This window comes from Lissotriton vulgaris, chromosome 2_1 (genome assembly GCF_964263255.1).
Source record: "Lissotriton vulgaris chromosome 2_1, aLisVul1.2, whole genome shotgun sequence".
Classification (NCBI taxonomy): domain Eukaryota; kingdom Metazoa; phylum Chordata; class Amphibia; order Caudata; family Salamandridae; genus Lissotriton; species Lissotriton vulgaris.
The window spans coordinates 1,969,188,469-1,969,205,973 of NC_141687.1; the positions used below are offsets into that span (position 1 = coordinate 1,969,188,469).

The window sequence follows — 17,505 nt, forward strand, 5'->3', positions numbered from 1 at the left end:
CAGTGTGAGGAAGATTCATTAGAAGCTGTCTGCCAGACGAAGCAAGGTCAGGAGTCAATCCAGCTTAGGAGGGGTTTTCAAGAGCAGTTCCCAAATCTATCTCCATAGAGACAATCAACTAAGGAGCAACATTGTGTAATCTAGCATCGCTGCCATTGACTGAAAGGCGAGTACTGCTGCTGCCCGATATTTGGACTGACACACAGCAGGAAACATTGCCTCCCCTGATATGGAAACTTTGGTCTGGTTGGAATGCTGCAACATCCGAAGATGAAAACCCACTGGAGATCCAGCTTGGAGGGAGCTGGTGCTGAGACTGAGCAGGATTGCCCTTGCTGATTATTGCCCAGAGGCCTGCATGATGCGTGAAACTGCTGCCGCCACCGGGCATCATACAAATACTGCTCTTTCATCAATACCAGCCTCTGTTGGGTCTATGTGAAAAGACAGTGAAAGTAGCTACCCACCTCCACATATTGCAATTACAACATTTCTGTGATTATGGGCTCCTTGAGTTTCCATTGGAGTTGCGGCTTATCCAGTATTGGGGTATCTTTCATAGATTCACATGCCTGAATCATTCCCCGTCGCCGAAGGCGGGAGTCCCACGGTAAAAATATATATATACAAAAGCAGTGCCTTAGTAAGAACTGTAGTAGGCTAAGAAGAAAGGAGGTCCAGAAGGCCCAAAACGTAGTAGCCTATCTACCTCAATATATGAAAAGAACCGAAAGATGGTTCTAATCAGCTGCCAGCACCCTCTAGAACCTTCCCAGCAGAGGCAGTTCTCCTCAGATTTTCACCGTACGTCGTTTGGAAGGGAGTCTCTCTGAGTGCCTACTCAGTTTTTCTTCATATTGTCATCAAGATGTCAGACAAAAAAGCTCTCTTTAGAGCCTGCAGAACCTGTGATAAGAAGAGGGTCCATGTATTTGATCAGCACAAGGACTGCATCTACTGTCACGGCAACACCGTCGACGACTAGCCCGTCGACGAAGAGCCCGCCGACGACAACACCGTCGATGACCCAGTCATCCACGACACCGTTGCTAAAGGCGACCCCGTCGACGACAAAGACCCCCTTGATGACTAAAAGTCGACGAAGGGTTGGTCATCAGCGATTCCTCCAGTATCTCAGACGACGCCTATTTCCTACACTCCCTTCCAGTTGAAAACATATCACAGACAAGACTATAGCAATATATCTCCATTATTGCCATCACATATTTTGGAGACATATGTGGTGGATGACGAGTCTGATGACGAAGAGGATGAGGGTCCTTTTGGTATAGCTCACCATCCCTCAGAATTACAAATAAAATGCCGAGAGGATGACGAGGAAGAAGATTATCAAGAGCATTTTTATCAGTAGGATCTGTCTACACCTTATCACAGACAGCCCCAAAAAGCTCCACGTCAAGGAGAGACAAGTCATCTTCCTCCTTCGTTGATTCAAGAACTACAGGCCATGTTGGCTGATTATCGGCAAAGGTTTCTTCCTGAGACGACTATTCCTGTCGTACCTCCCACACCCGCGGTCATACCAGCACCACTACCACCGGCGGAAGTTCTACTTCACCAAGGCAGCCCTCTGGAACAGCATCACAGGGGTATCAAGATACTTCATCCTCGGACGAGGATGGAAGGGAGGAAGGTGAATTACTCAAAGACCATGCTGATGGGAACCCCTGGGATGACTACATCATTCCCATGCCCTCACCTCCTTTTCCTCAGCCATCTGATTCTCCTCCTGAGGATGTTGGCGGGTTTCACAACATCATGCAACGGGCTGCAACAAGATTCAAATTGCCAGTCACTATCGCGCAATCTGACTATTTTTTTGCATGATTTTAAGGAAGGTTACAGAAAAATTACAAGAGCGATTCCAATCATAGACTTAATTTGGAATGAAGGTCTTAAAATAATGATAACACCTGCCTCCATACCCACGGTGCTTCCACGGATTGAGAAAAAATACTGAGCACCTCCAGACACTCCATCTTGCCTTTTAGGACATCCACACCGGATTCAGTCATATCACAGGCTGCTCAGCAGATATCAACTCCGCCTGATAAGGAGGGTAGAAGATTGGATCTTATAGGAAAGAAATTCTCTACTATTGCTACATCTTCCATCAAAGCAGCAAATTCCCTGGCAATTTTGGCACGATACGACCGCCAGATGTGGTCAGATTTGTCAGAGTTTATAGAACTCATCCCTGAAGACCGTCGGCAAGATGCACAGAAGATTGTGCTGGAAGATGAACGAGCTGCTTCCGAGATTATCAACTGCGCTCTTGACATTGCTAATACCAATTTTCTGCAGTTGGCTGGTGCTGCGGTAATTAGACACCAGGGATGACTTAAAGCAACACTGTTTAGGCCAGAGGTACAAACTAAAATACTGGATATGGCCTATGACGGCGACTCATTATTTGGGAAGCATATAGATGACGCCTTGTTGGCTATCAAGACCAACAAAGACACTGCCAAATCGTTGGGTACTCTCCAATACAAAAGAGGATCTTTCCGAGGCTCGAGAGGGCGTGGTTTTTCTTCTAGGTTAAATTATCACAATCAACAAAACAGGCAGTATCAATCGCAATATAAACAGCCTTACTACCAATCATCATATAAACAACCTTCTTCGGGCAGTTTTTCTCGTCAGGGCGGACAAAGACAGTCGAACATTCAAGGCCGAGACTCAAACAGAAAACAACGAGTTCAGCCGGACGCCAGTCAAAATCTTCCCCCTCCATGTGGGTGCAAAGATCTCAGCTTTTTTCAACAGTGGCAACATATCACGTCAGATTCAGTGGGTCCTTGACCGTGTATACAAGGTTCACACTTTGGAATTCTTAAAGATTCCACCTACGACCCCGCCCAAGGGTCCTCCTCCCCCTCGTCTTCATTTACTTTTCAAAGAAGCCTTAAACATGCCCCACAAGAGAAAGTTCCAGTTTAGCAAAAAGGGATGGGGTTCGACTCTCGGTTCTTTCTCATAAAGAAAAAATCTGGGAAGTGGCGCCCGATTCTCGACCTTCGCAACCTCAACAAGTTTCTGAAAAAGCAGAAGTTTTTGGATGGTGACGCTTGCTGAAGTGTTAAGCTGTCTCAACGAAGGGGACTTTATGGCTTCTCTGGACTTTGAAGACGCATACTTCCATATCCCTAGAAATTCCAAACATCGAAAATATCTAAGATTCACAGTGGCTGGCGTCCACTTTCAGTTCAAAGTGCTTCAGTTCGGACTGAAATCAGCACCAAGGATCTTCACGAAATGCCTAGCTCCATTCTCTGCAACCCTGAGGTCTCCGGGAATACAAGTCTTTCCCTACCTCGACGACTGGTTGCTCAAGGGTCCTTCGGAACAGATTACAAAAAAGGCTGTCAGGAAATGCCTTCATCTCTTCTCCAGTTTGGGACTCACGCTCAACGCAAGAAAATCACAATTGCATCTCCTCCAAGTGGTACAGTTTCTGGGGGCAATGCTAGACACCATACAGTGCAAAGCATTCTTATCGGAAGATCGCCAACTAAGGCTGCAAAAAGTAGCGAAGTCAATATCATAAAGAAGGTCAGTTTCTGTCCGAACATTCACTTCTCTTCTGGGGATGTGCTCGTCTGCAATAAACCTGGTTCCTTTGGCAAGGCTCAGGATGAGGCCTCTGAAGGAAGAACTGCACCTTTAATGGCAACAGGCCGTAGGATCATTCGACGACTTCATCAGGATGACATTGCGCATGATTCATGCTCTCCACTGGTGGTCGCTGAAAGCAAAATTGTCTCCAGGCCTCACGTTCTTGACTACTCCCCCAGAATTTGTCCTAACAACGGATGCATCCATGGAGGGCTGGGGAGATCATCTCCAAGACTTACAGATTCAAGGACGATGGTCTTAACAGTAATAGCAAAAACACATCAACAGTCTGGAATTGCGAGCCATATTTCTCTCTCTGCAAGCATTCCTTCCGAGGATTGCGGGCTCCTCAGTGCTGGTCCACACCGACAATACGACCAGCATGTATTACATCAACAAGCAGGGGGGGGACGAGGTCACTCTCCCTATCGCAAGAATCTCAGGAGCTGTGGGAGTGGGTTGCAGAACACTGCATAACCCTAAGAGCAGAGCATGTCAAGGGGCTTCAAAACACTTTGGCCGACACACTCGGCAGGTCTCTCTCAGGATGCCACGAGTGGGAGCTGGAGCAGGAGCAGGTGGAAAAGGTCTTTTGAGTTTGGGGCAAGCCAACTCTAGGTCTGTTTGCAACGAGAGAGAACAGCAAATGCCTTTACTACGCCAGCAGATTCCCTCAACGGGGATCAAGAGGGAATGCCCTGTCCATGCGATGGTCAGGGATTTATGCGTACGCTTTTCCCCCAATACCATTGATACCGAAAGTGCTTCAAAAGATGAAGAGAGAACATTGCAGTCTCATCCTGATTGCTCCTCACTGGCCGAGACAGTATTGGTTCCAAGAGTTACTCCTATTATCACAGGAACACCCTGTTCGTGTACTTCCAACACTCAGAATGTTGACAAGGGAGGTCAGATACTACACCCAGATTCACAGTCGCTTCACTTGCACGCCTGGCTCCTGACTTCTAGAATTTAAGGATCTTAAAATATCTCAGGACTGTCGGGAAAAATCCCGTGCCTGGAGTACAGTCAAGACGTATCGCTTAAAGTGGAAGCACTTTTGTCATTGGTGCGAGGCGAATGATGTTCATCCAATCCAGGCTCCACCGGAGGATATCCTTCCCTATTTTCTATCTCTGGCCAAAGCGGGTCTTGTGTTCTCTTTCAAAGTTCACCTCACTGCATTTTCCAGATTCCGAAAGAGCTCTAACAAACCATCACTTTGTTCTTCGTCACTTATCAAGCAATTTTTAAAAGGACTTTTTCGAGTCTTTCCTCCGATTCGGCCACCACCTCCGGAGTGGGATCTGAACACAGTTTTATCTCAACTAATGAAGAGACCATTTGAGCCAATTCACAAGGCTGAGCTCAAATTTTTGAGCTGGAAAGTGGCAATTTTATTAGCTCTTACTTCAGCCCGAAGAGTTGGTGAAATTCAGGCATTCACTATTTCGGAACCCTTTTTGCATTTCACTAAAGATTACGTCATGTTACAAACAAATCCCAAATTCATTCCTAAGGTACCATCTCAATTCCATCTAAATCAGCCTGTAAAGCTGAAAACCTTCTTCCCGGACCCAGTTACGCCGGCAAGAAGGGCTTTACACTCTCTTGACGTAAAACGTTGCCTAAAATTTTACCTCCAGAAAACAAAGGATATTAGGCTATCCAATCATTTATTGCTTGCCTATGGTCAAGCCACATTGGGACAAGCTGTAACGAAAGCAACTGTAGCCAGATGGATTGCTTCTGTTATTCAATTTTGTCATGATTAAGCCAACAAACCTTTGCAAAGAAAGATCAAAGCGCATTCCACCAGAACTATGGCGGCTTCTACAGCATTATTTGCTGGTGTTACATTGGAGAACATCTGTCGTGCTGCTATATGGAAGAATGTCCACACGTTCACAAAGCACTACTGCCTACAGTCTACGTCGCAGGATGATGCAGCAGTGGGACAGGCTGTTCTTCAACATGTTCTTCATTAAGGTTAGAATTATAATGTCTCTGATATTGCATTCATTTTGTACAAACGAACATGTTCTCTATGATGTTTACAGTTTTTAATTGATGGATATTACTGCTCAGTATGTTAATGTACTATGAGTACTTCATTTGAAAATGTTTTTCTATATATTCTGGTATTTTCTAACCTTCCCGGATGGGATGGGGTATATACACTCTGTCTCCCACCGTCCGCTAACAACATTATTGGGCTTACTGCTAGCTATTCTGATTCAGGCATGTGAATCTATGAAAGATACCCCAATATGTTATGTTATGTTAATTTATTTTTCTAATGCGCACAGCTACCCAACAAGGGTTTCCCAGCGCAGGTCCTGAAAGAGTCTCTGAATACCTAGATTAGAATTATTGATTAAATAGCCACGTTTTTAATTGCTTGAGAAAATTGGGGTACAAATTCTCTTTCCGCATCACATCAGGTAAAGAGTTCCACAGGGTTGGTCCAAGATAAGTGAAGGCAAGACCTCCCATTCTCACCAATTTAATCCTGGGAATTTCGAATTTCTCTTCTGTGGAGGAACGTAACAGATGGGCGGGATGATAGAGACGTACCAGATCTATTGCATGTATTTGGGTGCAGAACCATTCTTGATTCTAAACATATAGCACAGGGCTTTGAATTTTGTACAATTTTCCACTCTGAGCCAATGTAATTCTCTCAGGGCTTTAGACATGCTGGACATTCTAGGAAGTCTGCACAGCAATCTGGCTGCAGAATTCTGCACCACCTGAAGCTTGCTCAGCACATCCCTGTTTGCACCCAAAAAAAGGACGTTTCCATAGTCCAGGCGAGATGTTACAAGTGCCTGGACTACCGTTCTTTGGGTCGCAACAGGGAGCATCCAAATGATTTTCTTTAACCATTTAAGGATGGTAAAACAGGTGGCCGCAGTTTGTACTGCCTGTTGTTTCATAGACCATTTATTGTCGATAATGTAGGCAAGATTGCGGACCTGAGCGGAGGGCCTAGGTAAAGGCCCCATTTCAACAGGCCAATGTTGAGGGTCCCAATGGTCTATATGTTTACCAAAAATGAGGACTTCCGTCTTTTCCCCCATTGAACTTGAGCAGGTTAGATTGCATCCACGATGCAATATTACGCAAGCCCAATTGCAGTGTAGAAGGACCCGAACTCTTGTCAGCCGATAAGGAAAAGATGATCTGAGTGTCATCGGCATATGAGAAAAGCGCCAGCCCTGCTTCTTCAGCGATCACTGCCAAAGGTTGCACATAAATGTTGAAAAAAAGTGGGCTAAAATTTGAGCCCTGTGGCACCCCATATGGAGAAGAGTAAGACTTTGAGGCGGCCCTGGAGGAGAAGACCTGGAATGTCCGCTCAGATAAAAAAGAGGCCAGCCAGCCAAGTGCCGATCCAGAAATGCCCAGAGCATGTAGAGACCTAATTAATACGGTATGAGAAACCGTATCAAATGTGGCGCTCCGATCTAATAATGTAAGGGCCACTGTATCGCCTGCATCCAAACGCTGTACAAAAGGTGGTGGTGATGGACAGAGCATCTGAATCAATCAAACACTCACTCCCAGTCAAAAGATCTGGGTTTAATCCATCACCGTTCTTTAGCCCACTCTGCCACCCCAGTTCAGACATGGCTATATGCAAATCAGTCTGACCCTGTGCCTCATGGGAACAGTACAGCCCGAACTGCCAAGCCATGTCTTCCCTGGACCGGAAACAAGCTTCGGAGGACCAGTTTCTGGCATTCCAGCCGTCTTCAGCCCGGCTTGCTTGAATCCAGTGGCAAAGTGAGCAAGGGACTCACGTCTGAGCATACCCTAGCACACTTATGGCGGCCAAAAGCGGTACAAAAGGGGGTGGTGATGGACGGAGCATCTGAATCAATCAAACACTCACTCCCAGTCAAAAGATCTGGGTTTAATCCATCACCGTTCTTTAGCCCACTCAGCCACCCCAGTTCAGACATAGCTATATGCAAATCAGTCTGACCCTGTGCCTCATGGGAACAGTACAGCCCGAACTGCCAAGCCATGTCTTCCCTGGACCGGAAACAAGCTGGCGTAACATTTCCGTGATGCCCAACAGGGTGGTCTCAGTTGAGAACCCTGCTCTAAAGCCCGACTGGGAGTAGTGCAAAAAATTAGAGGATTCCACAAGCATAGACAATTGGATGTTCACGTGTTTTTCCAAGACTTTGGAAAACACTGGGAGTAGGGAAATAGGTCTAAAATTAGTCGGCTTAGCAGGATCCGCATTAAACTTTTTCAGTAAAGGCATGACCATTGCATGTTTCCAGACAGATGGCATCACTGCCTCGCTTAGAGAGGCATTAAGTAGCTCCATAACCACTCTCAAAGCGGGCTGTTCCATTTGCAGGAGCACCGAAGCAGGGAGACGGTCGAAGGGAGAGCCTGATTTGATACTTGCCAGGATTTTTATAAAATAATCAATATCCAGAGGTAGCCACTTCTCTAGTTTAAACAAAGGTTCAGCTGCCACAGTGGGTACAGGAGCAGGACTAGGCAGAGAAGGGAACACCACACTGGTTCCCCCTAATGTCAGGTAAATTTGTTCTACTTTATTTATGAAGAAGATAGCGAGAGTGTTACATTGCAGTTCATCAAGAACAGGCGGGCTAGGTTGAGTATCTGAGCCAGCTAACTTCTTAACCATAGAAAATATGGTGCAAGGACAGTTCTTTGCCCCCAATTTAGTGGAAGACACATAATCAGCTCGTGCTATTTTACATAAGGCATGGTATTTTTTCAGTGTAGCTTTGTAAAGACTTTTGGATTCGGATGAATAATTCCTTCTCCAAATTCTTTCCATGGCTTTACACTTACTTTTTTCAGATTTTAACTGCTCTGTGAACCAGGGAGCAGGAGGACTGTGATTATTACAATTTTTCACAGAAGGTGGGAGGCATGCATTAGAAGCAGTGGCGATCCAATTATAAATACTGTCCAAAGAAGAAAGTGATATAAAATTAAGACAAGGGACATTGCTTAACAATAATTGGTTACATTTTTCTATGTCCAGTTTTACCCAGTTCCTGGACCGAACCGATATACCAGGTGACAATGGGGCCAATTTTGGTGGAGTTATGTATTGAAACTTAACCGCAAAGTGATCGGACCAACATAAAGGCAGTGCAGGAGGACAATTGCTATCGGACAAATTAGAAAAAATAGGGTCTAATGAATGACCAACTATGTTATTACAAGAGGAAGATTCAACGCAGAAAGATCTGCAATCAGTGCCTTACTTGCAGAGCATTCATTACTTTCAAAATGAAGGTTTAAGTCGCCTAAAACTGTAAAATTAGCCAATTTGAGTAGCCAAGGAAGGAGGGACACCCAAGAACCAGCCGGTCCTGGGGGATGGTAAATCAGTGCCCCGGGTAGACTGGGGAGAAAGGGTAAGTTTAAAAAGGGCAGCTTCACAGTCTGCCAGAGCAAACTCCTCCAATTTACATGAATAGCTTCTTATAAAAATAATCGCAATCCCTCCACCTTTCCTAAGGATTCTATCTCTCCTCATTATAGTATAATTGTCGGGGAGGGCAGTCGCCACATGTAATGTTATGTAATGTAAATTGATACTTGTATAGCGCACTACTCACCCGCAAGGGTCTCAAGGCGCTTGTACGAATACCGCTGTGGAACCCATCCTGGCTTTACCTGTGAGGTGTCCACTCCTGGGCACCCCCAAGGTGGAGGCCAGGCATCCTTAGCGTTGTGGGGGCCGTTGTGGAGATTAAGCAAGCTATTGGCCTGAGTTGCAGAGTGGGACTCCATGAATGGAATAGGCACCGCGGCGAGAATTATCAGGTCCGTGGAATTTTTGAGCCCAAGACCCGCCGAGGCGGGGAATCCCGGGCCTGAGCTATCATTCAACCATGTTTCAGTCAAAAAAATTGCTTCAGGTTCTTCGTTGTTCAGCAAACACACCAAAATACTGGATAAAAAAACAAGTTACTTACCTGTAACTACAGTTATCGAGTATTGGTATCTTTCATAGATTCACATGCACCCACCCTCCAACCCGATGGGACAGTTCTCTATTTGGGATACCTACTACTCACTTGTGCTAGGAAAATCTGAGGAAAACTGCCTCTGCTGGGAAGGTTCTAGAGGGTGCTGGCAGATGATTGGTTAGAACTATTTTTCGGTTCTTTTCATATAATGAGGTAGGTGGGCTACTAAGTTTTGGGCCTTCTGGGCCTCTTTTCTTTTTAGCCTACTACAGGCACAGCTTTTGTATATATATATATATATATATATATATAATCTAGGGGAGGGTACGCAAGGAGGTCAATTTCACAGTTCAAAGCTAATAGCAAATGTAAAAACCCATTCCTAACCCATGCTGACCTATTGCAGTTTGCTAGTGATGAGCCTGAAATCAGGATGTCTCTGGATCATTCAAGAAATGTCTTTTGAAGAAAATTTGAAGAGGTTTTGCTCTACTGCCATCACTTCCTCTTTCTCGCTCCGGATATTTTCAGGCCAAGCTTGTGAACTCTGTCTAGTCAAACTTCGACATTTGCATTTCCTAACAGAGAGGCAAAGCGTTTACTTTGAGTATCTTGAGGTACAGGCCCATGGCTTCCAGTAAAGCATGCACAAACCAAACATTCTGCTGTCAGGATCAATTTTCCAATTGAGAACAGCTGAGAGAATTTGCTCCCAGGATCATGAGATTTGCTATATTTCCTTGGTAATATTCACCAAATATTTAAACCTTGAATCAGTTTCTTCAGCTCTGGGTCTTTAACCAGAGAGTCAGGTCACGTATGTGCACTAAATGTGAACACATGCATATTTCAGGGGTGCAACAGGGTATCCTTTTGGCACCCTTGAAACCTTGAAATTGCATTCTTAATTTGCGATTCTCTAATTGGTAATAGCAAATTGAGAATGTCTACCCATTCATTCTCATGAGCCTCCTAGCCTATAGGAATGAATAGGAAGGTATTCCTTAATTGCGAATCTCTATTTGTGATTCGCAAATAAGGAATATGTAGGATTCGCACCATTTTTAGCAAATCCTACATAAGTTTGCATTTTTTGATTCTCTAATTGCGATTTGCTAAAAATCGCAAGTTGAGAATTGCAAAACTCTTTTTTAGTACATATGGCCTAAGTGACAGGCACATCTTAGAACCCCTTGAACATGTCCTCCTTAAATTCAAACCCGAAATCTATTTTTAGGCAACTTAATCTTCAAACAAATCTGCCTTTGCCTGCACTACATCTGCCCAAGTTTACAGTCAGAGTTGTTTGTTGCTCCATGGCCATGATGTGCGAAACCGGACGAGGAAGTGATCACAGGTTAATGTATGCAAATGTTCTGAAAGGTTTAGAGACTGTAAAGGAACTTAAGGATATACTAATCTAGAACATATAGAAAAAGAATAGGAGAATGTTTTAGATGCCTTATGCTCGGAAAGGTAACATACAAAATGTTTACACTTCATGAATCCAAAATTCTCACAATGCAACAAATATATTTTCATTGTACCACTTATGTCAAATAAGGTAAAGAAAGGAACAATGCAAAACACACCTCTGAAATAAATGTTTGTATTGGCATCTTGCATGATTGCTCTTTATTAGGGCATCATTGTTCACAGAACTTATACAAACTCCAAAATACCTATTTATTAAACTCTACACATAGCCTAGTATGGTCATTTAATGATTTCAATGAAGACATGAGGAAAATGCAATGAGATTCACAATCTAAGGAGTTAAGTTAGGATCCTGAAAGCTTTGACCTAATCACTGTTGCCTTTGTATTTCAGTTCTACACCTGTGACAATGTGCTGGAAGAAGAAGGGATCTATGGTGGTAAGCAGTAAATTATCAGACTCTTTATTGGGCAGAAATTACTGTATTACACAATAAAAAATAGTTCATGCAAACTTATGTTTATTGTGCTATTTATCTTTTGGCTGCTCCAGAGCAAATTTCTTTTTTTTCATTTTATTTTTTTATATCTAATCTATAAAAGAAATACTGGCTAGATAAAGAGACAAATAAAAATGTTTAAAGCACCGTTAGTGGCAAATCTCTAAGTGTTCGCAGAATCACAAGATACCCAATGCACTCAAGAGTAAAACAATGTTCAATAACATTCAGACAAATAAATGATGTACAAAGCGACAGAGAGATGTAGGAATCTCCAGTGGGAGAGTAGTCCGGTGGAGTCCTTTATTAAGTGAAACAGCCAGCCGGCACGTGTTTCATCGCTATTGCGAATCCTCAGGGCTATATATGGCTGTGTTGCACCAGAAGGTCGCTCAGCTGGTGATACTTCCGACCCAGCCGGGCCCGTGACCATGGAGTAACGCAAAATCAATGAAGAGGCTGTCGACCCCTATGTGCTTGAAGAATCCTTGATCTAAGTTCCGTAGATAAACTTCAATCAGTACTTCTATGAACAAGTATTCGGGCGTAAATAGTATCCATATCTCTCGTGGTTACACGCTGCTGTTGTGCAGCTCTGATGGGCTCCATAGCTACAGCAAATAAAGGTCTCCACCGGACTACTCTCCCACTGAAGTTTCCTACATCTCTCTGTCGCTTTGTACATCATTTATTTGTCTGAATGTTATTGAACATTGTTTTACTCTTGAGTGCATTGGGTATCGTCATTCTTGTCCTTTGGTAGTTTTCTACCAAACATTGAGTGGTTCTAGGGCCTTCCACTCACCCAGTTGCACCATCTTACTTGCCAAGTCATTATCAGTGTGTTCACTTTAGGTTTTGCACCCAGTGTCCTTTTTCTGACTAAAAGCCTTTCTGTGTTCTATGTTCGCAGAATCAGCTGTTAAAATGTGTGATAAGAGCAATGAAACATTAAGACATTTTCCTAAAAGTAAGCTTTAGATGCAGGTGACTATATTTTCTGTTGACTGTCACATCACAGGAGTTCACTCTGCTAAAATAGTGGTTATGTTCCCAACAAGATCACAGACCTGCCTAATATCACTTGGTCAGTTGAAAAAGTAATATAGTTCACAAATATAAACTGCATCAAATCAAACAAATTCTTCTGTAAATAATATTCGATTAAAAAATTGTTTGTCCGAAGGCTTTATATACAATATTCAATCAATCAATCAATCAGGGATTTGTGAAGCGTGCTACTCACTCGTGAGGGTCTCAAGGCGCTGGTTATTGATAAAGTGTATGCGTTGGTGATATGTATGGGACTGTAGCTCTTGTAGATCCAATGAACAAGCATTGGCCAAGTCGGAACGGGCTTACATTTATAATGAGAATGCCAAGTTCATGGCTTTGCCTGTAAAGCATTGTTTAAGAAAATTTAACAGAAAAATGAACAAAAAACAGGAAGGAGAAGCAAACACGTATATCTTTAGGTATCCCAGAAATGTACACTGAATTCAATATTTTAAATCCTTATAAATGGCGTGGTTTATTTTTCAAATACTTGTCACTCAAAATACTCTCAAAATTTATTTTTAACAAAATAAGAAAGAATAACAGAAAATGCTTGCCAGGGCCTAATTTACTTTTCACACAACTCTGAACTAAAACAAGCTCCAGATATTTGAGCCTCTGCAGTAGTCCAGGGATCACAGGAGATGAGACATCTCCATTTTCATGGAAAGCACTTGCCAGGACCTAATGTACTTTTCACAGGACTCCAAACTAAAACAAGCTCCAGAAATTTGAGCCTCAACAGTAGTCCAGGGTTCAGATTTATGGGCCTCCAAGAGAAGAGACACCTCCTTTTCAGTCACACTAATTACACCTTCTTCCTCGAGCACCAGCTGAGTGAATGCAGAAGCTGACCCTTCCGCCAGCACCTTAAAAAGCATTTGTGCAACAGAAAGAGTGTTACTACAGGTAAGTAACATGTTCTTCTGATGGATACAACTGCAGATTTTTCACCTTGGAATAGATACCAAAGCAGTACATCCCCAAGTTGGAGGTTCTGTGAAGTGGACTCCTACTAATAAGTCTTGCAAAATTGAGCAGGCAGTTTCCTTACTTTCTGCACCTTCCAATGCAGCTCAAGAGCACTGCTCCTAAATGTGTGTGTTTATGGATGATTTCAAACATTTCAGTATGCTAGGGTAACTAAGAGGCCATCTAAAACGACAGGTTTCAAGCAATAACACAACTGAAGGAAACAGATGCTGATCACAAACCCGCATAAGGTGTGTTTTTGGTGCCTGGTCTCAGGACATGGCTCTAAGTCATATAAGTGTTCCCTTATGGACCAGAAGGCTATCCGGGACTAAGAGGGGAAGTTGTATGTCACAGAACACACGAGAAGATCCTGGCGGCTATTATTAGTCTGCCTGGCAACAAGGTTCCAGGCTCCGACTGGTTTACCTGCGTCCTTTTACAAGGCCTTCGCACCCGTAGTAGTCCCGCACCTCGTTGCTATGTACATTGACTCCTTTGAGTGAGGCTATTTCCATCCCTCACTCCGCGAGGCTTGTTGACGCTCCTCTTGAAGCCGGGCAGGTCCCCCGGGCTCCTTATCGCCCTCCGTCCCTAATCAACACTGATAATAAGATTTTCGCTAAGTTGTTAGCCTCTCGCCTTCTCCCGCTCATGCCCCTGATAGCTCGCCCAGACTAGTCCGGTCTCATCCCTGGCCGTGCCATGTTGCATAATCCTCAGACTATATTTGCCGTCCCCCATCAAATCAACCCCGCACTCCCGGCCGTAGCTGCCCTCCTGGACTCCACCAAAGCTTTTGATACTCTTGAGTGGCCTTTCCTCTTCTACCTCCTCCCGCGTTTAGGCTTTAGCCCGTTTTTCTTCGCCAGGTCTAACTTCTCTAAACTCTCCCCACAGCTCACCTTCGGTCAACAGTCAGATTATGGAGCCCATCCCCGTCACTAGGGGTATGAGGCAGGGGTGCCTATTCTCACCCATGCTCTTTGCTGTAGCTATGGAACCCCTCACTTCCAGGCTCCTCAGCATCACACCCAGAGGGGTCTCGGTTTTGCGGCTCGAGCCTTGGTCGTCTTCATGTACGCGGATGACGTCACACATTATGTCCGCAATCCCCAAGAAAATCTCGGCCCCATGGTCCGCGAGGTGGTGCACTTCGTGGGTTTATCTGACATCCAGGTCAACTGGGGTGAGTCCATTCTTTTTCTCCTGATGGACGCCACCGTCCCCTTCACTCCGAATTATCTGTTTGCATGGGCGTTGGGGCCCACTAGATATCTGGGCATCGGGCTCAGCAGGGATGTGGACAAACTCAGGAGGGCAAATTTTGGCCGGGCGGTCGACTGGCTGTAATCTAAGATCCACCTCTGGCGGCGACTACCCTTGTCCCTGGCGGGGCGCTTCGCTATCGCCATGAAGGTAGTGCTCCCAAAGTTTCTGCACCTCTTCTTTAACATCCCCATCCCCCTCATGGTTAATTTTTTTCGTAAACTTTGCTCCCTTATAATCTCGCTTTATTGGGCCGGGCATCAGCCTAGAATTGCATATAATATTCACACACTTCCTTTATCGTGTGGCGGACTGGGTGCCCCAGATTTCAAATTGTACACCTGGCTGCATCTGACGCCTTTTCAGCCTCACATGGCGGTGGAGGCTAATCTTGCGGCCCCCTTGCCGCTCCTAACTGCTATCTTTGCCCCTGCAAGGCCCCGCGCGGAGGGATCGACACGGTGGAGACCCTGTGCTGGGCCTGGGACCGCCTCCGGAGATACTCATGCTCTCCGCCAATGCCATGCCCGTTGCACACAATCCGGCATTCCCCCTTTACAGACTGCTGGGATGGCTAAACGTGTGACGCGCCTGGGGCTGTCCACATTATCGGACCTTTACCCTGACAATGGCTTATTTTCCCTTCCAGCTGAGTCCGGCCCCATGTACACCCTGCTGTATTACCAACTTAGAGCTTCTTGCAGGAAGATGCCCCCCCACGTTTCCTCAGCCCCCTCCTTCACTGGCTGTCCTCGACTTTGCATACATATCCGCTTCCACCCACAAGTTGGTCTCCAGACTCTGCGCCCTCACCTTGGCGACATCCCCGATTTCCACAGACCGCGCCAGCGCTGCCTGGAGTGAGGACATAGGCAACGTCCTCTCTCAGGAGATCTGGTTGTACTGTTGTAAGTAAACCAAACGTCTGTCCCCTAACTACCTCCTGCGCGTCATACATTTTAAATACCTGCATAGACCATATCGCTCCCCTACCAAGCTGCACAAAATGGGCCTCACCCCAGCGATCTATGTCTCCGATGATCTGCCCCCGCTGCCGTCTTCTCCCATCTCGCCTGGCTGTGCCCAAAGGTCTCTGCATATTAGCGCGATGTGTGCACCGCCATCGCTGAGATCACCTCCTCGCCTGTCACCCCTGACCCATTGATCTGCCTTTTAGGCTTTGTGAAACATTGTCCAGACGCCTCCCGCCGGCTAACTGCTATGTTGCTCATTCTCTCATGGCGTAGGGTTGCCATGCATTGTGGACAGAGACCCTCGCCCAGGGTCAGCGCTTGGCTTGAGGATGCTGCGCATTGTCAGACGCTTCTGGGATCTGATGCCAGCAACTGGCTGCCAGATTGACATTTGGGGTCCCCTCGTTTCTTACCTCCTGCTCCAGAGGGCTTTGCCCTCCCCGACCTCTCCTGCGCCCCCCCGCCAGCTTGCCCGCGGCGCCCGCCGGTGTTGGCTCGTAGAGTGCGGCTTCCACATTCACGCGCTTCGCTGGTCCTTTGCGGATTTTTTCACCAGCACTTGGCCTCCCCTGGGTGCTCCTCTATGCCCTTCCTGCTCCACCTCCTGTCACTTCCCTCCTAGCACTGCTATGGGCTGCTTTTGGACACTTGTTCCTATGATGCATGTAACAGATATGTTTTTCCCTCTTTGAATGAGAATTCCCGGCCTCCATATATTGTAACTTGATGTGCAATGCTTTTCAATAAAGGTTTTTGAAAAATGAAAAAAATATATATGTCACAGAACACAAGAAGAAGCTGCGGCCCTTGTGTAGATCCTGATCCCACTCCAAGTTGCAGGCCCATACTCTGTCCCATTGCATACCCTCAACCGTTCCGCTTCCTGCTGGAAGTCCTCTGATACGTCTTAAGTCCATACACAAGCATAACAAAGTGAAGCTGTACTCCCCCTGATTCTGCCATTTGACTCTATTTAGGTCTGTCCCCTTGGTACTCATTTCTGATACTGAACTGACTTCGATACAGACTTTTCTTTGGCCACACGCCTGTTCCCACCACTCTGAGAATGTGCGCCAAAGGCAAGCCCGTCTCCTCCCGGCACCTGGTCCTCATACCTACAAACGCAGCCCTAAGTGCTACAGGGCAACCGATCTCCACACCCTCCGCATGTCAATGCATCTCCGACACTCATCGAAGGCACTTTCTCTTGTGCCGCTTCACTTACAAGCTTCCTCCTCCCTGCTTTCCGCAGCACAGCACACTTACAAACACTCCTTGCACACCTCCATGGATAACGTACGCTTGACGCTGTCATGCCTGTTCCTCAATACTGGCTCCTTTGGAAAATATACAGTTGCCAGCTGGGACCTCCTGAAAGACTTCTCCCTGGACCTCATCTTTTTTTACTAAAACCTGGCTTATCGTGTCATCGGCCCCCGACATCATTGGGACTATCACCCGGTCGGCTTCAAGACAACATGGCAAGACAGAACCAGTAAGCCCAGTGGAGAACTCACTATTATCCACAAAGAAAACATTAGCTGCTCCTCCACCTCTGCTTATTCCAACAGTCACCTGGAGAACATGGCCTTTAAACTTCACATCTCCAGTATAGTGTAGTTCCTATATCCCTGATAGGCTCTGCGCATTGAAATAATATACACTATAGATTTGCCATAGG

At 45.5% G+C, this 17,505-nt stretch overlaps 1 protein-coding gene across 2 annotated transcripts in view; it reads left to right on the plus strand.

Moving 5' to 3' along the window:
* Nucleotides 1–17,505, plus strand: part of VPS33B (VPS33B late endosome and lysosome associated) — a 792,141-nt gene that overhangs the window by 150,270 nt on the left and 624,366 nt on the right. For both annotated transcript variants that reach the window (XM_086958170.1, XM_086958171.1), the window contains exon 7: nt 11,448–11,493. In XM_086958170.1, coding sequence (XP_086814296.1) covers nt 11,448–11,493 — 46 coding nt within the window. The remainder of the gene's footprint in view (nt 1–11,447; nt 11,494–17,505) is intronic.